At 37.5% G+C, this 25,936-nt stretch overlaps 1 protein-coding gene across 1 annotated transcript; it reads right to left on the bottom strand.

Moving 5' to 3' along the window:
- Window positions 1-11,473: 11,473 nt before the first annotated feature.
- On the bottom strand, window positions 11,474-22,608 carry LOC132043861 (uncharacterized). Its single transcript, XM_059434319.1, has 3 exons — window positions 21,864-22,608; window positions 20,039-20,285; window positions 11,474-11,979 (listed from the first exon to the last, which is right to left on the bottom strand). The coding sequence occupies exons 1-3, from the start codon at window positions 22,200-22,202 to the stop codon at window positions 11,594-11,596; spliced, it is 972 nt and encodes a 323-aa protein (XP_059290302.1). The 5' UTR covers window positions 22,203-22,608; the 3' UTR covers window positions 11,474-11,593.
- Between the last annotated feature and the right edge of the window lie 3,328 nt (window positions 22,609-25,936).

Here is a 25,936-nt window from a genome sequence, read left to right as displayed (position 1 = left end):
TGCTGCCGAAATTTTTGTAGACGAAGTGTTAATTTGGAATTGGATTCTCAAGTGTTATGGCTAATGGTTGGTACTTAATGATGTTATTGTAGATCGTGAGAAGTCGAGACTTAAGCTTGGATTAGCTTAGGAAGCGGCTAAGGTATGTAAAGCTCAACCTTTCTTTCCTTGGCATGTCTTAGTTGAAAGTAAGTTATGACACGAATTTCGAGGTAATTCTATTCCGGTGATCCGAGCATGTCTATGATTCTTATTGGCTTGTTGACATTCGTATTTTTAATGTGGTCAAATCATGGTCCTTATGTCATTTGAAAAATTAAATTCCAAAAGTTGCACAAAGGTTTTATTTTCAAAAGAGTTTTATTCCTAAATGATTCCGAAACTACGAACGTCCGTAACTTTCACAGAAAGGCTCGGATCGCTCCGATTTGTTCGTAGAAAGTTCTAAAGTGAATAACGTTCGTAACTTTCCGAGGCGGACTCGGATTGATTGGCATATGACTATGATTCCTATGGCTTTGCTAATACGTTTATGACATATGCTATGTTTCCGAATAACGTCCGAAAGATATTTGACATAGCTATGGTCCGATTTCAAATGACATTCCGTATGGATTACTTCTTACTGAGTCTGTGAGTATGATTTTATGTGCATATGGCTTCTCACTACTCTGCTCGTGCAAGCTCAATATGTCTTTCACCGAGTCCCAGGCCGGGTACGTATTCGTGCACATACCTTTGCATTACTCACCGAGTCCCGAAAGGGCCGGGTACGATATATGATGATATGATTATTCACCGAGTCCCGAAAGGGCCAGGTACGACCGAGTCCCGAAAGAGCCGGGTACGGTATATGATGCTATGATTATTTATCGAGTCCCTTGCTAGCGGGGCCGGGACACGCTATTCACCGAGTCCCTCACTAGAGGGCCGGCACGTATGTATATATATGTATATAGACATGCATACATGATTATGATATGATTTTGCTCACCTAGTCCCTCACTAGAGGGCCGGGTACGGTATATATGTACAATGATATGATGATATGAGTATGATATGATTTTACTTACCGAGTCCCTCACTAGAGGGCTGGGTACGGTATATATGTACAATGATATGATGATATGAGTATGATATGATTTTACTTACCAAGTCCCTCACTAGAGGGCCGGGACACGCTATATGTATATATGATGATTATATGTTTTTGATATGCATGATAAATGTTTCCGAAGGCAAGTCTTATGATCTTCTGAACTCCTTACTCTAGTATGATCCCGCTTACTGTATTTTCCTGCCTTACATACTCAGTATATATTCCGTACTGACCCCCTTTCTTCGGGGGCTGCGTTTCACGCCGCGAGTACACCTGTGGTGAAGATATTAGCGAAGATGTTCCGGCGGGATTAGCGAGCTCCATTTGCTCCGGAGTGCTGCCGAGTCAGAGTATTATGTTATGGTATCATGTTCTGTGTTAGAGACTTTGCAGACAGCGTCGTGGGTATAAGATGTCGGTTGTGTGAGCGGCTACGTAAGCCGACGTATTATTACGCATTGTATTATAAGTTTTATATGTTACGGATTTTATTTGACTCAAGAAAGGTAAAAAGCGTATTGTTCTTCGTGAAACTTTCATTATGTATTTGTGGCATGATTGTGAGCATTACGAGAGCCAGCGGGTTCGCTCGGCCCTAAATAAGGATCGGGTGCCGATCACACCCTATCGGATTAAGGGTGTGACAATATATAGCCCTCGTAACCGTAATCTGAGGTGGGGCTCACATGATGGGGTTTTTATAAAGGACATATGACAAGTTATATGGACGGTATATGTGAAGTTAGATACAACTCAAGAAGGACCCTTGAGCCAAATCCAAGTGTAAGCACTCCAAAAGGATGATTTAAGGGTATGTTTTCGGGTGATCTAGCTTTACGAGGCCAACATGCTATTATAAGTTTAGAATTTAGGAAACCTCAAAAAATGAAAGTTGTAGATAATTGAAATATCTTTCCAACCATAGGTTGTGGTCCTTCATGCAACATAGGGATAAAAAGTTATGGACGTTTTAAGGAGGAAAGGTCAAACTGGGCAGTGGGCTCGGCCCAACCCGACTTCAGGCCCACTTCCCTTGCTATTTAAGGAAAATTCTCACCCTTATCTTACTCATTTCATACCAAAAGATCCAGAACATTTTAGAGAGAGAGTGAGGAGAGTTAGAGAGGGTTCAATCAAGTTCGAGGCCCCGAATCCCGAGGCTCGTGAAGGATAAAGTGTAGCACGAGTTGTCGTCGTCGTTTTAAGCTAAATATTGAGCTTGGGGGATGATATTTTTGTGGTTGAGCTGCTGCTAAGGTATGTATTATCTTCTCATCTTTGTTATTGAGATGATTACGTAGAGATTTAACGGATTAAAGTGTTAGAAATATAGTTATAATTATCATATACCGAATATTAAGGCGTTGTGGTTTAGGGGATGTTTTATATGGAATTGTAAGATGAGTTTAGTTATATTATTGTTGTAAATTGTTGTTGTTGTTGGTTATTAGCTGAATTTGGAATTGTTGGGTCGGTAGGATTATAGAGGAGATGCTGTCCAAATCCCGTTAGGCGAAAGAATAAATGATTAGTTAGAATAATCTTGTTGGCCTAGTCTTAATCCCTATATTGTTGATTGTATTCTAGTTGACTCGAGGATTATCTTGAGGCGTAAATAAGGTATGTAAGGCAAACCTTTCTTCCTTTGGCATGATTCTTGTTGTTATTCGTTCTATATGTACTCCATATAATTCCATTCCTAGACGAGTAAGGTCTAAATGTTTCTTATGATGGCTTATTGATATTGTACTCCTATTCTGTTCCGAAGGAAACACCCATAAGGTGCCAAGTTGAGTTGTGTATATGGTTTTACTAATGATTTCAAGGAAATGAGTTTTATACTAAAGGAAACATAAAGTTTGATTTTCAAAACCACTCCGAAGGTGGTGCGAAATTTTACTACTTCATTTCATTTACGATTTATGTTTACATTCCATAGTATCATCCCTTTGTATTGATATGATCATTTATTCTTTGGGTAGGGCAATAAGATGAAATTAAGTAGAATATAAGTAGTAAGAATTTCATAACAATTCTACCTTCAAACTTGGAAGTATGTCCTCCTAAGTCTAGTGAGATACAAATTTGATAACTTCTTATGAAAGACTAAGGCTAATAATTGGATTGTGATGAATTGATTAGTGACTTATGATATGAATTGAAATTGATATTTGTGGATTGAGTTTGTGTTGATATGATGGTGATATTAAGCCGAAGCGGCTGCCCGGGGGCCATTATTATTATGCGAAGTCGGCGTCCGAAGGACTATTGTGATACTAGCCGGAAGCGGTCCGAAGGACCATTCGGTTAATATGTCGTCGTGGCACGTGTGTTGGATTGCATTATTTACTTAAAGATTGTTTTGAGACTTCGTGTGCACATTTATATTTCTTCCAAAGAAAGGCCACAGTATTGAGTTAGATTGTGATTTCTTCTCTCCTAAGTCAAATTATGATGATGATTTGTTACCACCTTACATATATGCAAGACATTGTCCGTCGACATTCTTTTTCCGGGACGCCGCGTTCATACCCGCAACCCGCATTGTTTGGCGTTAAGTGGACGTCACCGGGATTGGCAAGTTTCACCCCACTCATTATGGAGTCATGCCGAGTCATGTATAGATATGTATGATTATGGGTATGTCAGGGCCCTGTCCTGACTCATAATGTTCAGTTTACTTCTTAGAGACTTCTGCAGACAGTGTCTTGTGATATGTTTGTTGAGATGTCGACAAAGTGATGTCAGTTGAGTCATTTATGGATTTTAAAAGAGTATGTATTTTAGACGATTTCAATTGGTTTAAAGTACTTATTTGATCGAAAGTTTTCATAATCATTATAAAGATAATGATTTCTATTTGGAAAAGTTTTTGAAATGACAGGTTTTGATAAAGCGAATGTCTGAGGGTTCGCTCGACTCTAATAAGAGTCGGGTGCCCGTCATGCCCCACCATTGATAGGGTGTCACAGTACCGGTCACGCCACTCTAGATTTGGGGCGTGACAGTTACTGCCTTCGCTGTGCGATCACCTGCGTGAAGTGCGCCTCCAGCTGCGCGGCCGCGCACCGAACATGACTTTTTAAAAGCCTAATTTCGTTATATTCATTCCCACTTCGTTTTAAACCAATTTTTATGATGAAAAGAACCCTAAAGAAGTCTCTCAAGCCCTAAGGACGAAGCTCTTCTCTCCCAACCTTCAAGATACTTTCAAGTAAGCCTATTTCATGCATTCCAAGTCAATTCCAACATACGCTCATGATCATTAAGCAAGAATTCATCATTCTTAACCTAGGGTTTTCAAGAAAACCCAATTAAAGGGATTCAAGACTAAGGCTTTAGGAGTTCCTCTTCAAGTCTAGACCTTTACTACAAGATTGGAGCATTACCAAGTATGTAGGGTTGCTATCTACGTGTGAGAACATCTTTGTTCTTCCCCACGCCACTTCTTCCATAAAGTATGAAGTTATACGAAAACTAGGGTTTTAAACCATGCTCATGATAACTCCCGGTCCATGTACCATGGTATACTAAGTATTGAAGTATTATTAATCCATTATTGAAGTTCTTGATATTTCATTATGATTATTGAGAATCCGTCCGTAATCCATGAAAACACATACTTTGCATTCCATGGGTTCTTACATGCAAGTTATAATTTATTATGTTTATTTTCAAGAAAAAATACTCTACATGCTTTACACGTTTTCATGCAAGAATACTATGGTTGGATATCCATGTACATACAAGTTATGATTTATGAAAACCATGGGCTCAAGTGCCACCTATTTTCCATGTTCATGTTTTTTTGGGAGTTGCACAGATTACCGAGAAGGCTTCAAGCAGCCTGAAACTACGTTAGCCATCGTAGGATGAGGATTGCTCCGCCTATGTTTAGGACGATTCCTTAATAATGATTGGATCCTTTCATGTTATATTTATATCTCATATCCTTGGCAAGGTATGGGAGCTCTGCTGGTAGGGTGCAAGTACCAGAACCATGTTATTAGTTATATTTATGTTCTCCTTACTTATAATGTTTTTACTCATTTTATATCTATATGTATTCATGTTCATGACCAGACTTCAGCTTCAGTTTCAGTTTTTATGATGTTATTTCCATGTCCCATGTTATTTCATTCAGTTGCTTTACATACCAGTACATTCAATGTGCTGACGTCCCTTTCTATTGCCCGGGGGCCTGCATTTCACGATGCAGGTATAGATTTACGTGACAACGCATCTGCTCGGTAGGATTCTTCACGTATCAGCTTGTTGGTGAGCCCCATCTCCTTCGGGGTTTAGTCATTCATTTATTTCCTTATGTTAGTCAAGCATTAAGGGTATGCTGGGGGCTTTGTCCTAGCAAGTATGTTTTACGATCCAGACTCATGATAGAGGTTTCATAGACTAGTCTGTTATGTTAGGTCAGATACTCAGAGTTGTTTAGCCATCTTTGGCTCAATTCATGGTATTTCCGCGTTCATGTTCAAAACGAGTATTTTATTAATTATTATGACTTCATATGTTTTCTTAAAGCCCATCATGTGTCATGATATATTCCGCTCATGATGATTCAGCAAGCCATGTGGTTCGCTCGGTCACGTGTAGTAAGGCACCGAGTGCTGTGTTTCGCCCAGGCCATGGTTCGGAGCATGACAACCTAATTGTATCTGTTTTCCTTAGGGTTTGTCATGTTATCAAAACATATCATTTCTTATCAGTGTTCTTCTCCTTGTAGGAGTGGCAAATGTTTGTTTCTTGCTTTTGTTGATGATATTCTTTCTTATGATCTTTTCTCTTATTAGTTTCGCCTCCTTATCTTCTGTACTTGTCGTACTCCTCGTATTTTTCTATTGTGAACTCTTTTGTCTTCGTGCCAGTTTCTCACTCTTCTTCTTATTTTTGGCAGTTTCATGTTGAAGCGATTAGCGATTTTGAAAATATGGTTCTTTTGAAAGTCCCGGTGGCTATGTCTCTAAGATTGATCAGCTCCTTTTGAAGTGCTCTCTTCTTTATAGGTTCATCATGGAGGGTGATGCATGTGCTTTGCTCTTCCTTCAGTTTTTCTTAAGGGTCTGTTTGGAAAGCCACCTAGTAATTAGAATTAGTGTAATTACTAGGGTAGTAATTACACAGTAATGTAATTACAACAATTTGTTTGTTTGTCATCACGTAGTTACAGTGTAATTACAAGAGTACTGTTTGGTTGCACAAGTGTAATTACACAGTTAGTTTAATTTAAAAATAAATTTTCTTATTAAAAATTTAAAATTAATCTTTGAAAATATGTGCCTTTATAGATGATATTAAATTATGTATTTAACAACAGCTATTTCTTGAAAATAGATTAATTAATAATCATATATTTGTAACTAATATTGTAAAAATAATTGATAAACTTCTTTGTGAGAACAACATGGATTAGATGCTTGACAAAAAAAATACTATTTATAAGTATAATGCCATAACATTATTCAAATGTTTGACAAAAAAAAAAAATCTATCAACTGCAAGTGAAAAATAAACAGCATGCAATGTGAAATAACAAGTCAATAGTACTATAGCAAATAAATTAAAATCAAAATATAACCCAAATTCAAAATCCAAAAAAAAAAAAAAGTTTAACATAAAACTCTTATGTCAAATTCCAACATTACATAAGTAAGTTCCAACATAACCTAAGTAAATATAATTTAAAAGAAAGGAAAAATATAAGTCTATATATAACCTCATTCACAACGAGATTCTACTTTAATAACATCACTCATTATATGCGAAGTTTGTTAATGACTCACCCTTTCAAATACTGAGAGGTGTAGTTTCAAAAATTAGAAGAATAACACAGTTATGCTAAATGATTAAAATAAAATAAAAAATACGAACAATTACATAGAATCACAAGAATTAAAGGTTGGGAATGAGAAAAAAAGGGAATGAAAGAAAAATATATTTTAAAAATAAAAATAATTAAAAAGTAAAAATAAAAAGAAGTTAAAATAATAGAAATAAAAATAAATTAAAGAAAATAAATTAATATAAAACAAAAAAGAAAGAAACTAAAAAAATAAAAAAGAAAGAAACTAAAAAATAACCCTATAATTATATTCAATTCTCAAACCGCACCCACCCCCACAACCACCCCGGGATATTACCTGGGTGACTTTCCAAAAAGGCTAAGAGTTCTTGCGGTGAGTTGAACCTTTGGTAAGGACTAATGTTTCCTTGTTTCTATCAGTCTTATAATCTATGGTGAGGATCTGTTTCTTTGAACAAGTGGGTCCATCTTTTACGTTCTCCTTTTTTGTCATTTGCTGGTAGTCTTTATTGGCTCGAGTGATTCAATACATATACTTTGTAGGCTACTCGAAAATTCTTATCCAAATAATCGAATTAACAAATCTATTAAAGAATGGAGATGTGATGATGAAGTTGTATGACAGTTTATTAAAGAATCCATAAAAAAACATAACAGATTAAACATGATACAACTCAGGGTGTGTTTGGTATAATGGGAAATGTGTGGTATAATGGAAAATGTTTTACGGAAAATGTTTTCCTATTTTCTCTTTTTTTGGTTGCACTTAAGATCTTTGAAAATGTTTTCCTCAAAATAGAAGAAAATATTTTCCATAAAAATTTAAGGGAAAACATTTTCCGGATTAATAAAAACACACCAACGCATTCTCCCAACCCCACCCCCACCCCAAACCACCCAGCCCCACTACCCCCCAGCCCAAGCCACCCACCAACACACCCCACCCCACCCACCCTATCTTCCAACCCCCCACCCCCCAACTCTCCCCCTTGAATTTTTTCATATATTTTATTTTACTTTTATTAAAAATTTATAAAAAATGGAAAAACAATTCTTACCACCCCTCGACCCACCCCCACCACCCTTTTTAAAAAGAACTTCTAAAAGTTTTTTTTTTTTTCGGTTCTTTTAACACCACCCCCCCCCCCCGCCACCCACCCCCCGGCCGAATTTTCTATTTTGTATAGTTTTAAATTTTATATAAATAAAAAAATAAAAAATAAAATCTTACTCCAAGCCCCCCTCCCGAATTTTCTATTTTGTATATTTTTGTAAAATTTTATAAATTTTTTTTTTCTTCTTACTCCAACCACCACTCCCCTGTAGCCTACCCTACCTCCCAACCCGTACTCTACACCACCAAAAGCTGCAATCCGAATTCAAAAACTTCATAGTGGTTTTACTTTGAGTATATGCAAATGCTCTTAAAATGACATTTTCCAACTTGCTTACCAAACACAAGAAAATGAGTAGGATAACCACTTATTTTTCAAGAAAATTTTTTCTTGGAAAACATTTTTCGTCATACCAAACACACCCTCAGTGACATCTTTTCATTTCTCTCATATATCAATTAGAAAAATTACTAAAATGGAAAGGGAGCACGAAAATAAACAAACCAAAAGAAGAAAAAACTCAATAATCTATCCTGTTGATGAAATCAAATTCTCTATTTTTCATCAACTTGCACCAAATATTTCTAATTCAAGTTGATCAAATATCACATGATTAGAGAGGGCGAAAAGGAGAGGTGAGCTTAAACACAGACCCCTTGAGTCTATTTCAGGAAAACTCTTAATTGCACGATGTTTGAGATTGCTAGATCTTGATTGGTAGGAGAAATAATAATAATAAAATAAGTCTGCAATTAAATAATTTAGAAGGAATCAATGACTCCAAATATTTTGCGATTGAGATCCTTCACATACAATTTAGACGTTTCCCTATTGGTTGTTGAAGCAAGCAATAGAAAATCATTGACAATATATCATAGGATCATCAGACGTTATTACGTTTAACATAAACATTAAGACAATTCTTTAGATGAATTATATGGAATAACATGCCAATGAGGATTCATATACCCGAATCCAATTTATTTAGAATTGAGAAATAATTATTATTACTGTTATTGTAAGAAAGAATATAACTAACTTTTGCATCACAAGACCGAATCATATTCTCTATGACCCCATAACAATATTGTCTATTGTCTTTCTACGAAATTCAATTCAATAAATATAATTGTGATCCATTTCTGTTAAGAGGAGGATGAAAGAGAAATGAAAAAATTAAAATTCAACCACACAATTAAACAGTAAAAGTACTTATCCAATATTAGTTAATTTTGTACTTGAAAGATTATAAATCAGTGCCAGATCATTAAATCCAAAATAAATAGATGATATGCATGTAGTCAAATATATATCTGACCATCTAAGTAAAGAGCCCAAATATAGAATGAAAAGAGGAGGGTTGTTTGGTCATTTTTTTGCGCAGAATGTCCTTCAAAGGCACTGGTCTTTAATTTTTGTCCCTCAAATTGTTGATCTTTAATTTTTGTCCTTCGCCTAAAAACTTATGGGTTCCGGGTTCGAACCTCTGCTAGGCCTATTTTGGATAAAAGTTTGTTTTAAGGCAAATCTCTGCCCTAAGGCCTAACTTTTGACCGAATAGGCCTAATTTTGCTATAAACCTCTACCTTACGAAATTCTTATTTTTTTTTATTTTTTTTTTACTAAGCTGGGGTTCGAACCCAGAACATCTGGGTATTAGGCGAAGGACCAAAATTAAAGACCAACAATTTGAGGGCCAAAAATTAAAGACCAATGCCTTTGGAGGGTGACCCTTGTTTGGTCAGCAGTGTTTGAGTCCATTTTGCCTCACCTGATCGTAATTATTACTCTAAGTTAAAAAGTCGGAAAAGGGCCAAATATACCCCCGTACTATCGAAAAAGGGTCAAATATATCCTTCGTTACACTTTGGGTCCAAATATACCCCTGCCGTTATACTATTGGTTCAAATATACCCTTCCTCCGTTAAAGTTATCCAAGATAGACATCCAATCCTACATGGCACTAATATTTGATGACGTGAATGCCACGTAGCATGCTACCTCACCACCCATAACCAATTTACCCCCTTTCCTCTATTTGAGAATTTTGGCACTTACATAAAGACGGAGAACTGAGAAATGAAGAAATTTGGGAATGTGAAGACGCAAAGATTTTAGCACCATGTTCCAAGATACTGTCCAAGATGGTAACGACACTGAAGCCCTATCAATATTCCTCTAATTCGGATTGAGCTTTCAAGGAGCATATTTTATTTTTGAGTGCTAATGGGAGGGTTCTATAAGCAGTTGTACACTGTTTTTGAATTAGTCATCTTGATCCGTCTTTATGTAAGTGCCAAAATTCTCAACTCTTAGTTGTGACAATGACGGTGGAGAAGGAAATTTTAGTGGTCGAAGAACAAATAGAGAAGAATGGTAAAATGGGTTAGCGGTGGTGAGGTGGCATGCCACGTGGCATCCAGGTCATCAAATGTTAGTGCCATGTAGGATTGGTTGTCCACCTTGGACAACTTTAACGGAGGAGGGGTATATTTGAACCAATAGTATATAACGAAAGGTATATTTGGCCCTTTTCCGATAGTACAAGGATATATGTGGCCCTTTTCCGTTAAAAAGTTAATTGGTTATGAGTTTCCATGACCAGAACATTACTCGTTGTTAATTGTAATAATTACTTTAATTATAATCATTACTAATTTATGTTAAAAGTTGATTAATACTAGTAATTAAGGATTCTTATCACAAACATACCTCATCAATTCTGTAAATATTGCCTCTCCAACCCAAAGAAAAAAAAAATGAAAGAAAGAAATTGTTCACAAAAGAAGGTAAAAGATAAATAGAAATGTTGGTCATAAAAAAGTGTCACATCACCTTGTTTATGCCTAGCTTTAATATATATATATGCCCTCCGTCCAAATTTATATGAGAGAGATCTATTTGGAAAGTCAAACAGCTCTTTCTTTGACCCAATTTCAAACATAGATCCTTCGAGCATTTTATCACAAAATCTACATATTTGAAAAAGTACTATAAATCTACGTAATTAATAATTCACAATATATGAAAAGAATTGGGGAAAATCGTAGTGAAAAAAAACTCCCCAAATAGGTCAGCCATCATATAAATTGGGACAGAACAAGTGCTATATATAGATTGGGTTTATCTAAAGGAGCCAAGGACGCTCTTCTACGGACAATCTACCCTTTTCTTAGATAATATTAACTTGGTCAATTTTACAGCTAACAACGGTAGCAGAAACCCAGACCCTGCAGAAGCTAGCAACAAAGCTCCAGTAGAGAATGTACACACTCATTGGCAAACTCATGAGGACACAAATTGAATTTGGTTCATTTCAATTGGGTAGCAACATCACAAGAACTGTCTATCCAGCAGCAGAATATAAAAGACCACCACAAGTAAACCTTTTTTTTTTTTAGATTAGTAACTTCTTTTTGGTAAAATAAAATGTACTACGCCTGGTAAAATAAAATGTACTACGCCAAAAGCCTATCTCCATTGAACCAGATTCTGATGTTTTATTGTGCATTAAACAAATGAACAAGAAGATACATGCTCACTTCCAATTTAAGAAACATTTCACCGGAGGGGTTGCTGGTTGTAATGGTTCTTCTCCTTTTTCTTTGCAGCAGCTAACCTTGCACTCCTTGCTGCAGCCTCACTAGCCACAGCTTTGGCAGCAGCATCTACCTCCTTGCTTGATTTTTTCTTCTTAACAGATGCCATTTTCTTTATCTTGTCCTTCGCAGCAACAGTAGGTGCATCTTCTCCCTTCTCGGTTGCCACTGTTTCATTTGTCCCATTTCCAAGCTCAACACCATTGGATTGATCATGTTGCTCTTTAGACTCCTTTGTTGATTTATCCTTCTTCTTCTTCTTCTTTGCACTCTTGCTCTCCCCAGGAGCATTATCATCTTTCTTAGCCATCTCTCCATTTGGTTTTTCCACCTTATCCTGTGCAGCACCTGCAAGTGGAATCGAGCACCAAGTCACATCAGAATAGTCAATATATTAGCTCAAACTGCTTTAAAAAATAGTGAAAGATAGACAGAGACACACATACTAATTTACCAATTCCAATCCAGAGTGTAATATTAAGATAGATAAGTGACCACCATATTAGAGCTCCACATAATTGTAAGAATGTCACAAAATGATCAAACGTTCCAATTACCACATATGCATACACCTTTCAAGGCTCACAGGAAAAAACATGCTATGATTGAGGGAGTAGAAAGCAAGAACGAGAAAAGGAGAAGAACAAACATCAGATGCCATAATAGATAAAGCTGACCATGTGGGGTCGAGTTTTTTTTTTCTTGGGTAGGGGGTGATTGTATTCCAGGTGCTGTGGGCATCTTTGCAGAGGCGCCCTTTCTTTTCCACCACTGTAAGCTTTCCAACGTGGTTTGTGGCATTGTCCAGCAAATACGCAAGCCCCCCCCCCCCCCCCCCACACACACACACAAACACAACCCAAACAAAAAAAAAAAAAAAATCCATCTGGCGGCTGTATGCATAGAACAAAAAACTCAAAACACTTTTGGAGGTGAAGAGGAAATACAATTGGCCTTAAAGGGCAATCTTTTGCTATCTTTTTGGAACAGCCAGACCTTTGTAAGTGACGTAAAAATGACTTACTAGAGCTCCACAGCTGCATGATCCTTCTCGCTTTTTCTTTTTACGAAAATGTCATGATCCTTCTCGTTTTTTCCTTTTTACTAGACCTACACAACTGCACTGCATGATCTGTAATACCCTCGTATCACTTTCTTAGAGCTCTTATGCTATCCATAAAATCGTATTTACTAATACGTAAGGGGAAACGAGACCAAATAAAAGCAAGGACAGTTTGCAAAATGTCTGTCCTCTCTCTAGGGAAATGTGCTATGTGTGGCTTTTTCCCGAAAACACTCTGATAACTCTCTCTGACCAGCAGTTAGCTCTTCAATTTTCAACAAGGGATCAAATCAAACAGCCAACTACTTATAATGATAAGTCTTTCTTCTTATTCGCAGCTGGAAGAAAGACTTTTGACATCGTGGAGGATGGGTCGGGCGAACTGGTACGGATAGGTTGAAAGGAAAAGAGAATATTATGACTAGCATACACATCAATCAGAGCATTTTATTGTGGATTTTCCATGTGATGATCTTAGCTTCAGAAGGTTCTGGAGAAATCTGTAGGAAATGGTGGAAGCAACAGCAATCATATGAGTAAGGATAATCTGATAATGTAACAAAATCTCACCAGTCAATGCAAGCGTACAAGGATAAATAATCCATGAGTTCAAGGAAAATTATGATTGGGCTGACACAGCAAGGAAGATAAAAAGATTTGCGAAAAAAGGCAACAAAGGACCTTATGGGCCAGCTTTCACCAACAAGAAAACATATGCAGAGACCACCAGAACTCATAAATGGTCTGGTGTTGTTGCATTAACTCATAGCTGTGATAATGCGGTATTAAAGGTAGATGGGATCTCAACAGTCAATGCAGGTGTACAAGGATAAATAATCCATGAGTTCAAGGAAAATTATGATTGGGCTGACACAGCAAGGAAGATACAAAGATTTGCGAAAAAAGGCAACAAAGAACCTTATGGGCCAGCTTTCACCAACAAGAAAACATATGCAGAGACCACCAGAACTCATAAATGGTCTGGTGTTGTTGCATTAACTCATAGCTGTGATAATGCGGTATTAAAGGTAGATGGGAAGTCTTCAATGCAGAAGACGACTTTTGTGAGCACATGCCCTTAGCGCATCACTCGAAAGGAACACTGTGTAATGTCTGAATTACAGTGACTTCAAAATATGGTCCAAGAAAAACTGGAAGACATCAGAGCTCAGAATTGTGGAGATGCTTAACAGAAGATTCCTTATTGAATTTGTTTTAGAGTTGGAAGCGGACAGAGTAAAAATTGGTAATGGAGATGGAGAGGAAGCACAATTCTTCTAATCTTCTCAAAATGGAAACCACAGAATTTGAAGACGCTTCATTTCTCTCTCCTAATGAAATTCTTGCTTTACCATGGGAGGATGTGGTTTCAGACATGGAACTCTGTCTGCAGACAGCAAGTCCATCTACCAAATTCAACAGTGCATCCAAATGGGTCCAAAGAAACATACTCAAAATAGGCAAACAAGTGGAGTCAACTTCGGAGGATGCGAAAAGGACGCTCTAGCATTGCTCACCAGAATTGAAAGCAGCAGGTCTATGAGGGGGCAAATCCAATTCAAGGCACCACCTCAACAGAAAAGGAGGCGGAAGGGAGTTACAGTACCAGTTTCTCAAAAAAAAGGAGGCGAAAGGGAATTAAAGAGGCTTGTGGTTCACATGAACTGTTGGGGCAAAGAAGAGAAAGAACAGGGCAGGAAAGACCAGCAAGAAGAGGGATGAAAATCAAAATCATCAGTTTGAATGTGAGGGGTTTGAACTAGCAGGAAAAGAGAGATCATCAAGTCTCCAGTAATTAAATGGAAAGTTGATATATTGCTTTCAAAAGACAAAAATTCAGGAATGGTAGGCGGCAACTATGAAACAAATATGGCCTGATAGATGGGTGGATTTCAGGTTGCTTTAAGCTGCCAGTAGCAGTGTAGGGATTATCATATTATAGAAAAAAGAAACTAGTTAGTAGAAGACTGCATCAAGGTAATTACTCATTATCAGTCCAATTCTCACGCCTAGCTAATGATTTTGAGTGGGCTTTCTCTAGGGTATATGGTCCTCATAAGAAGATGGTGACAAGTGATTTGTGGCTCGAACTTGCAGTAGTGAGCGGGTACTTGCAATTACCATGTGTGACAGCACGGGACTTTAATGTTACAAGGTTCCCGTGGAATGGAAAAATGAAACCAGATTCACTTCAGGAATGAAAGAATTATCAAATTTTGTACAAGAAATCAAAGTCTGCTGAAATTTGGAACAATGTTATTGAGAGATGTGAAAAAAAAAAAAAAAACTGGCTAGATGGAAGACCCAGTATCTGTCTATGGGTGGTAGATTGACTTTAATCAATTCAGTTCTTCAAGCACTTACAACATACATGATGTCGCTGTTCCCCATCCCAACAGGGGTCATCAACAGGTTGGATAGCATCAGGAGAAATTTTCTGTGGCATGGGAACAAAGAAAAGAAGGGTTACCACTTGGTTAAGTGGAAAGCAGTTACTTGTGGCAAGAGATATGGAGGTTTGGGGATCAAGAATTTGAAGATTCAGAGTAAAGCTCTCAGAATGAAATGGTTGTGGAAGTTCACCAATGAGAATCAGCTCTTGCGGGGCAATGTTATTAGAGCCAAATATGAACAGGAAGATAACTGGATGACTAAGGAAATCACAACACCATATGGGGTAAGTCTATGGAGATCTATTAGAGTACTGTGGAGTGAGTTGAGGGCCAATTCCAAGATCAAAGTGCTTGATGGAAGAAAAACTAGTTTCTGGAAGGACAATTGGCATGAGATGGGCAGTTTGGAATTGGCTTTCCCAGACATCTTCAGTATAGTGCTCTACCAACAAAGGAATATAGCAGAAATGTGGACACCTCAAGGCTGGAGCATCATTTTTAGGAGACAAATCAATGACTGCGAAATACAAAGAGTGCCTGACTTCTTTAATACAATAGAGCAGTTTGGTGGACTACAGACAGGCGATGATGTGTTATGGTGGCAAGGCAATAGCAGGGTTATTCAAGGTCAATGCAGCTTACAAAATGATGAATCACTATAACCATCAGATAACCAACTGGCCTTGGAAACACATCTGGAAAACTAAAATTCCCCACAAAGTTGCATGTTTTGTGTGGTTACTTGCTAAAGAAGCAGCCCTTACACAAGACAATGTGATGAAAAGAGGACTTCCTTTATGTTCCAGATGCTTTTTGTGTGGAGAAACAGCAGAGACAGTTAACCATCTCTTCCTTCATTGCAAGTTTACAACTCAACTGTAGAGAACTATTCCAAACCTCAAAGGCATCTCTTGGACCATGCCCGGAAAGGTCAAAGATGCTCTCAAAAGTTGAGAGGAAACAAGCTTGCAGGCAAAGGACAGGAGCCAGTTACCAGTTTCAAAAAAAAAAAAAAAAAAAAAGATCTGGAGCTAAATGATCCTTATTTTTGCGGGGGTAATTTCACCTGGACTAAAAGAGATAATTCAGCATCAAGACTCGATAGATTTTTGTTCAACACTGAATGGGATGATAATGACAATGCAATTAAGATTTATTGCCAGGATTAGGGTTGGGGGTAGCCTGGTGCACTGCGTCAATCGTAGTATTAGCCGTATGCATGTAGTTCTTGCTTCTGCTGTCTGTTACCATCTATTGTAATGTGTTTCGGTTATAGCGCTATCTCGATGTTGTTATTGTTCTCTTATTTGAACGCTTTGTTCTGTTTTCCTATGTTTTCTTCACTGCCATATTTCCATTTTCATAGCTACTTTGATTTGCGATACTTGAGCTGAGGATCTTCCGGAAACGGCCTCTCTACCTCCACGAGGTAGGGGTAAGGTCTGCGTACACTCTACCCTCCCCAGGCCCCACTTTGTGGGATTATACTGGTTATGTTGTTGTTGTTATTGTATTGCCGAAATCCACCTCTGACCACAACCCAATTGAGTTACAATGCGGTAGATGGGAGAAGAAAAAATCCTACTTTAAGTTCGAAACTATGTGGCTTGAATTTGATTGTTTTCTCAAGAGGGTAAAACGGTGGTGGGACATTTCATTGTATGGGATATCCAGACTATGTACCGGTTTGCAAACTCAAGATGTTAAAAACTTAAATTTAAAGAACGGAGTAGCGAGTCCTTTGGCAATCTGGAAAGGAGAAAAAATGATATTCGCAGCATGCTCAAATCCTTAGAAAACGTAGAAGAGGATGGGGAGTTGAGTGAGATGCAACTAACTGAAAGGGCGACAACCATTATGGAGCTGCAAGAGATAGCAAAACAGGAAGAAATATCATAAAGACAAAAATCAAGATTTTTGTGGTTGAAGGCCGGGGATAAAAAGCTAAGTAGGCATTTGGACATGAATCTGAAATCAATTATTTCGGTAGAGGTTGAATTGAAGTTGAAATTGTGTTTGACCATGCAATTTGGATTTCAAAAGTCGTACTTTTCTCATAAATATGAAAACCCCATAATTTGTGAAATCTATCAACTTATACAATCTTTACCAAATGAGCAAACTATAGTTCATAAACAAGGTATCGGAATATCCTAAGGCGCAGCATTAATAAATTGTATATCTCCATGTTCCTTTTATATATAAATGCTTGAGAGTACATCGTATTACAAACTTTCAACAAAAAAATACCCAATGTAATCCCACAAGTGGGGTCTGATACTATTACAAACTTTAAAATATACATAATTTTACAAAGATCCGCTGGTCCAATAAATCGACAATATTAGTAACTAGCTATTCTTTAATATAATACTCCCACATGATACGGACAATCTCTTCACGTAAAGCATAGGTCCTTTTTTTTTTTTTTTGCATGTTTAAAATTATGGGGTCTTTTTTTGAAAAATTTAAAATTATGGTTATGTTTTAAATTTTCAAAATTAAATCACAAATTTGAAATTGAAATTCTACCTTTTTGTGAATTTGGGATTTGAAATCATAATTTCAAGTTGAAATTTTGTAAACACAAATTTTAAATTTGAAGTCCAAATTGCATGTCCAAACGGGCTCTAAGTTCTTCCAAAAGAATGCAAATGCCAATTGAAGGTACAGCACAATTGAAAAGCCCAAAACCAATGGAGTTATCGTGCGGGGCCAGGGAGCAATCAATGAGGAGATTTATAAATTTTTTAAGAATCTGTATAAGGAGAATGAGAATCGGAGACCAGCTGTCCCAGAATCTCAGAGGAAGATAAAGTATGGCTCCAAAGGCCTTTTTCCGAGAAGGAAGTGGAGAATATCATTAAAAGCTGCGAAGGAGAGAGAGCTCCAGGTCCTGATGGATTTAATATGGCTTTTTATAAGCATTGTTGGTCCATAGTCAAGGAAGATGTTATAGCATCAGTCAGTTTTTGGAGCTTGCTGTTTAATTTCTTCAACCTTCCTTTCGTAACGCCTAGCACTGTGAAAGACCTGCTGGCTAGTGTATGTTGGGTTCTGTGGGTGACAGGAATTCCAAGTGCTTTGAAGGAAAAAGACCTTTGCCCAACAACTGAAATATAACTGCTTATGGTTTTTGGCTTCCTGGTGTAAGATTCAAGATGTAAACTATGAAGATAGCATGTTAGATTTCATCAATTCACCAAAGAACAAGGTTATGTACAGATAGGAATCCTTTTTGTTTTGTTTTGTTTAGGGGATTCTCAGATCCTTGAAATACTTTTCTTTAATAACCTATGTTACACGGACTCGGGTGCGGGTATCCGATACGGGTACGGATTTGAGTGTCGGATTCGGCAAAATCTAAATTTTAAGATTCGGGGGTGCGTATCCAGTTATGGATACGGGTGCGGGGATTCGGCTGTAAATATGAAAGAATATAAAAGGCATATGAAAAAATATGTTCCAAGAATAATCCGTTGTACAAAGGGGTCAATTTTATTATGTTCAACTAGTAAATATGTCCGTGTATTTGTGCGATTAAAAATATAAATTAGTTATCAAAAAATTGACATGCTAATAATTAATTTTAAAGTTATCCCTATATTGTATAAGAAAGAAACATTTATAAATAGCATAATCAGGTGCCTTTCATTTTTTTGTCACAAGTAGCATATAATGGAAAATAAAGGGGATAAAAATAGCACATATGAGAATAAACGGGTCATTTTTGTACGTTAATACAATAAAGACTTCTAAGAAATCTCAAAATTTTCCCCCAAATTTGTCGACGGACTCCGGTCAAAGTATCCGTATGTAATTGACCGTATCCCGGACATTTGCCGTCCCCGCACCCGACCGTATCCCGAACGAGGACGGCACCCAAAATGGCGAGTCCGTGTAACTTAGTTAATAACCGTGGTGTCCTATATTAATGAAATACTTACCTGTTCGGGGAAAAAAAAAAAAAGGGGGGGGGGGGATAAGGGGAGGATCACAATTGGATATAAATCCAATAATGTCTACTATATTTCCCTCTTGAAAATCAATTTGTGACATAAGGATACCCTTTCCTTTTATGCCAACCCTTCCTATTCTCATATCTTAATTTATTTTGAACAATGCATACATTAATCCATGTATTTAAATTTTTCTAAGCTACTAGTGCAGGATCCACTTTTTGGGGAACATGAGTCGAAGCACTCGAGATGTATATCAGTTCTTCTTACTCTCTATAGATATTTCACTCTAACAAATTAAGATGCAGGAAGAGGACAAAGCAGTACAATGAATACAAATCAGAAGTGATAACAATAGAAGAAATATGCAGGCAGTTGGCAGACGTATCTTGTATTTTTTACAGAGCAAGAAATTTTTAAGAATTTCTCACGTGACAGTAATTTTTATCCAATGTTTCTCTGGACCAGTGTTATCAAAAGCGAAAAGCGCAAAAAAGCTCTAAGGTCAGCTGGGGCTTTAAGCGCAAAGGCGCAAATAAAGCGTGGGCTTTAATGAAAGAAGGCGCAATGGGGCAAAAATAAAAATACATATATGTTTAGCCCAAGACTAATAATAATAAGCATGAATAACAAATATATGGACTAACAAATTGTAAAAACATAACGATAAAGTGAAATATCAATTATCTAGTGTCATCTCTTCAAGAGAGGCTCATTGGCAAAGAAAAGTATGTCTTGGAGCCTTGATAATGACACTGAAGGGAACATAAAGCGAGGCGAAGCGCTTAACATGTTTTGAGCCTCACTTCAGGGCTTAAGCGCGCCTTTGACCCTTGATAATGACACTGAAGCGCACATAAAGCGAGGCGAAGCGCTTAGCATGTTTTGAGCCTCACTTCAGGGCTTAAGCGCGCCTTTGACAACACTGCTCCGGACCTCCTTCCCTTTGGGTGAAGGAAGAGAAATTTTAATTGTATTCATAAACAAATTACCTTGTGAATCATCATTGCTCTCAACTTTGTTTAATCCAAATTCAGCAAGCATAGCTTCAAGCTCAGCAAGTTCCTTTTTCTTAAGTTCCTTCTTTGAAAGCTGCCTTTCCGACTCTTTGGGTGCCACATTTTCAGCAGGCTTCTTAACAATTGGCTCCTTTTCCTCTGGTAAATCAGGTTCCTGCTCGTGTTCTTCCTCGTTATCATCATCAGCTTCATCAAGGCCTTCTTCTTCACTTTCACTTTCCTGATATACAGATGACGAGAATTAATACAGATAAACTGCTGAAGAAGGGAACTAATAGAATGAAAAAAGAAAGCTTCATTTTTGAGACGCTAAAGTTTGATCACCAACAAATAATAGAATGATTTACTTTTACAAAGAGGAAAAATAGCAAACAGGGAGAGAAGAAAAGTTTTGTTATACCAAACTCTTCATAGTTCCAAGCTTTTCATTACAAAGTAAACGACATAAAATTGGTTTTTGTGAAGCAACTTCAAAACTAAGTATGGCCATCTTAAAACAGATATCAGAGAATAAATTTCAGTTTAAGCAACACTAATTAGCTAGTGATGATCCTTCATGTCACAATGGAAATGATGAACTACTGGCAACATGAAAGAGAAAAGCAAGAATATGAGTTTTATTCTAGATGGAAATACAAAAGAAAGATAGTTTACCAATTAAAAACTCAGCATGGGACACAATATAAGGTAATAATCAATCAAAAGAACAGAAAAGAAGCAAGAAAGAATGGCTGGAGACAGGAACAGAAAAGAAGCTAAGGACAAAGAATCAAGAAGGCAAAGATCATAACAGAATTTGGTCCCTCAACAAGCCTATTGTATGCTCTAGAAATTAAGGCTCAACAGCTTCTCAGCCCAACGCCACCACCTAATGTCTTCAAAATAAAAGTCATCTCTTTGACAGCGACTTGAGGTACATTTATACGTGCTAGGATTTTAATCCTTTTGGCAAAATACTCCAGGACAAAGTGGAAGCCTATAATTGTACATTTGAAATACAACTTTGTTTTTTATTTTCCTAAAGATAACTGTTGCACGCACCTGGATTCCACCGGGTACCTGCTACCTCCCAGCAGCCTAGGTACCGGGTAACTCCGCCACCAAGGATTCGGTAGACGAGAAGAACTCACGTAGTTTTTTTTTACTTTCTAATTTGGATTTGAACCTTGATCTCCAAGGCTTGCACCCACTTCACTGACCACTAGGTCAATAACAAGAAATCCAACATATACTAATGAGCAAACTCAAGGGGAGGTGTCGTGGTGTATGTTACTCGCAGATGGATGTGTGGGCACGAAGAGATATGATTAGGAATGAAGTTATACGAGGCAAGTTGGGAGTGGCATCAGTGGCGGACAAGATAAGGAATCGAGGCTGAAAGGTGAAGGTAGGCCGAAGAAGAACTTGGGGGAGGTGATTACAGGACTGTGGGATTACACTGGGGATGTTGTTGTTGTACTAATGAGGAAATAAAAAAATATGGGAAACTTAAATGGAAATGGACTGTAGATTTGTTTTTGTTAAGGATATTGCGTAAAATGTAATCCAGAAGATATAAATGCCTACATAGAAATGCGGGAAAAGCTATTAATATGCGGACCATACAGGGGTGTTGCTTAAATTACACCCCCTTGGGGTGCATTCGTGTCACGGACACAACATATCATTCATGAACACGTGGAGAAACAAATGAACGCATACTAGCAGCATAGAATTACCGTAATCTAGCAATCATTCATATAAAGCATTAAACCAAAAAGAATTTTCAATAATTTCAACAAAAATCAAGAATTGACACCTCGAGTGTAGTTACAGCAGTTTGCTTTGCCTTGCCATGATTAGCAGTTGTATCAGCTCCCCAAACAGCTTGGGGCGGAGCTGTAGTAGCATAGTAATCATCATCATCTTCATCATCAACATCTGCCCACGATTTAACAGTCAATGGTGCTGGAGCCCAGAAAACAGGCTCAGGATCCTTGTCTGCCTGCTTCCCATTTCTAGAAGATGAAGCAGCGCTCTTCCCTTTAGAATCCTTATCAGACTTACTCTTCTTCTTCCTTAGTGTTCCAAGAGCCGCAAAAACGTTATTGTTGCTTATCACCAACTGTTCATCCTTCCTGTTTCCACCTCCCACCATTCTCTTCTTTCTTTCTTTTTTGCTTGCGTAAACACAAATCCCACTTCACCTAACAACCTTTGTCTAATTCTCAGGTCTATCTCTCTCTCTCTCTCTCTCTATATATATATATATATACACAAAATTCTTCTAGGTAAAGTGCTGCAAAATCAAGATTTTCAATCGACTAAAATTGGGGAAAATAAAAGGAAATCGATAAGATTTTAAGTGATGATCGAGTAACGGTAATTTTCCGAGAATTATTTTCCGGGGAAAGAAGAAGATGGTGAATCGAAGATGACAAAGTAGATTTGGACAAGAAATGTCGGGGTTAAGGTTAATTTAGGGTTTGGATGACGAACGAGAGGAGGCTGTGTTGTGGCTGAGCCAGACGAGAGAGAACGATTGTACATCCAAGTTAAATATAGCACTCCAAGATACACAAAATTTCTGCTTTTTGTCAAGAGTAGTGTCTTCCGGATCTATATTTTTTTTTTGGGGGATGGGGGATAGATTTTGAGTGTTCACCAAAACCAAATAAAATTTCTTTTTCGTCGAGCCCCTTGGTTACTGGTGTTTTTGGGTTGGTTCAGTCCCGTTTTCAGTTTGGTTATAGATTCATAAACATGCTAGATCGGTAATCAAATCAATGAGATAACTATTATTTCCTCCGTTCCAAAAAGATTATCCTCTTTTAACTTGCAAGACAAAATTTAAGAAATAAAGGAAGACTTTTGAAATGTGTGGTCCAAAATAGTATATTTATGTGAAATTGCAAAATCATCTCATAAAATTAAATTATTTCTAAATATAGCAAGGGGACAATCTTTTTGGGACAGACTAAAAAGGAAAGGAGGATAATTTTTTTGGGAGAGAGGGAGTATATATTTTCGTTTGACCAGTAAGAAAATGTTCCTTTAAATATTTTTTTCCTTTATCTTGTTTTTATTCGTTCGTATATACAGTCTTCACAAGATATTTTTTACTAAAACAAACGCCGTGAACTAATAAAAAAAATGCTCCTTTGAATATTCTTTTTCTTTGCTGCTATTTATGATTGCTGCATTTTTTGAGTTTTTGTGTTAGAGCTGAGCTTCATCTCGAACTGTTGTCATACCAAAGGCAAATAGTTGTTGTCTTTGGTGAATAGCTGCCATACATAGCAGCAAAGGGCATAAGTAAAGGTATCAACATCCTAGCACAACAGTTGCTTGATCTGTTTGGGAAAGTACAACAGCTGCCTATTTAGGAGCAGTTCGAACCCTAATTAGTAGCAGCCCCTCAAATTCCAATTATCCCTTTCAAGCTCTCATGTCACGACCCGATCGGAGGACCATAACGGGCACCCGGAGCTAACCTACCGAGCACCACGGAACATACATGCATCTCATAGTCATATCTGAGTGGACCATGATGCTAACTCATAGATATCATAGCTGAAAGGGACGCAAGCCCAAAAGATACATATACATACGACTCCAAGCTGATCCCAAGTATACAAACCGACAAGGCAATCAAAATAATGAGACAACAAAAGTAGACCGAGAAGGCTATAGGACATCTAACTGTGCATATCTGTCTACAAGCCTCAAATAGAGTGCATAACTTAATAAGGACGGGACAGGACCCCGTCATACCGATGCAAATGCATATATATATATGTGTGTGTGTGTGTATGTATATATATCCATGCTGACTCACAAAGCAACTCCGGACGAGCTGGGTGCGACACTATCTCGCCGAAATCCTACGAGCAGGTCGTCGACCTGTATATCAAAACCTGCGAGCATGAAACGCAGCGCCCCCCAGCAAAGGGACGTCAGTACGAACGATGTACTGAGTATGTAAGGCATGAAAAACGGCATAATAGAGATATGAGAGTAACATGAGAGAGAATGAACCTGTACATCTGAACTGCCTCTGAGGGCTAATGATATGCATAAATACTGTGCATGCATGCATGAGGTCATACATATATATATATATATGTGTGTGTGTGTGTGTGTATAACGCTTGTCAAGCCTCTGTGAGCATCGCACCGTATCGTATCGTATCAGCCTCTATGGGTATCATCATCATCATCGTTGTCGTCATTATATATATATATATATATATATATATATATATATATATATAATATATATATATATATATATATGTACGCGTATATAACGCCTGAGGGGTCTCGGGTCTGTATATGCATATGTATATATATAAATGCAATGCAATGCAAAACATGATAAGAGTACAAGTAATTCTAGAGACCATACTGGATCTAAAGAAAGACTTTCTGAAGATAACATTATAGAACATGAATCAAATGGAGCATTCCTAACTCTAAGAGTAGAGCCATTATGGATTAACGTTACGTGTATGTCTTGTTCATAAGGATCATGCCAAAAGAAAGAAAGGGACAGCCTTAACATACCTCGTCGTCTACTTAACCGCTCAACGTCTATCCTCCTGAGCTTGCAAATCTACATTCAAGATGATTCAAACTAAACTAGTAGGTGAGCTAACAAAATTTGGGCAGTATTTCCCCTATATCACCTACTTCCACCAAACTTCAAAACAACTCCCGAACATCAATAACAACATAAACAATACCATAGCTAAAAGATTACATTCAAATTAGACTCAAATCAACTCAAAACTTCCTTTCAATTTCAATCCATAACCAATATTTCAACTTAACACCTTATGACTTCTCTACCATGATTCTCTTCATCTTTAAGACTTGCTAAACCTCCAAATCAACTCAACATAAGAAGCAAGATGAAGAACATACCTTATACTTGAAGACCTTTAACTCACACAACTAGCTTCAAGATCAAATTCACCATAACATCAAGTAGAAGCAAGAACAATCACTTTGTATGAACTAGTTGTAGATTTAGAGCTTGATCTTCTCTTGTGATGGCTTGGGATGATTTACGGATGAGGGAGAGAGCTTAGAGGGTCAGTAGGGATCTGTTTTGGTGAAAATATGAGCCCCAAGTCATGCCTCTTTTATTTATAATCAAGGAACAAAATCTCCACCGCCTCAATTTCACGGTACACTTTCACGACACACAACTAGCTTCAAGATCAAATTCACCACAACATAAAGTAGAAGCAAGAACAATCACTTTGTATGAACTAGTTGCGAATTTAGAGCTTGATCTGCTCTTGTGATGGCTTGGGATGATTTATGGATGAGGGAGAGAGCTTAAAGGGTCACTAGGGATCTATTTTGGTGAAAATATGAGCCCCAAGTTATGCCCCTTTTATTTATAATCAAGGAACAAAATCTCCACCGCCTCAATTTCACTGTACACTTTCACGACCGTGAAATATTTCACTGGCTGTAAAAGTGGCCGTGAAATTGTTCCAGTAGCTTCTCACCACTGCCACCATTCCACGATGGTGGTTGCATCCTTTTCACGGCCGAGGAATATTCCCTGGACCGTGAAACCAGCCGTGAAATGCCCTCTTTCGATTTTCCGACGAAACGTATTCTTTTCGATTCGTTTAACGTCTAACCTTTGTACTCCTTTCCCAACACATTTAAGAACTTATATATCTCCGAGATACACCCATAGTCCTCATACACAACTTCCCAAATGATTCCCAATACTAACCTACAACAATCAACTTAAAATGAAACTTTAACGTACGCGAAAAAAAAATAAGGTGTAACATTCTTCCCCCCTTAAGAACATTCGTCCTCAAATGTTAAACTCCTAGGGGTTTTATAAAAATTTCGGCAGAGTTTC

Source organism: Lycium ferocissimum, unplaced genomic scaffold, assembly GCF_029784015.1.
Source record: "Lycium ferocissimum isolate CSIRO_LF1 unplaced genomic scaffold, AGI_CSIRO_Lferr_CH_V1 ctg2958, whole genome shotgun sequence".
Lineage (NCBI taxonomy): Eukaryota > Viridiplantae > Streptophyta > Magnoliopsida > Solanales > Solanaceae > Lycium > Lycium ferocissimum.
Note: the sequence above shows the minus strand (reverse complement) of the source record. Positions and strands in the feature narration are given on the sequence as shown.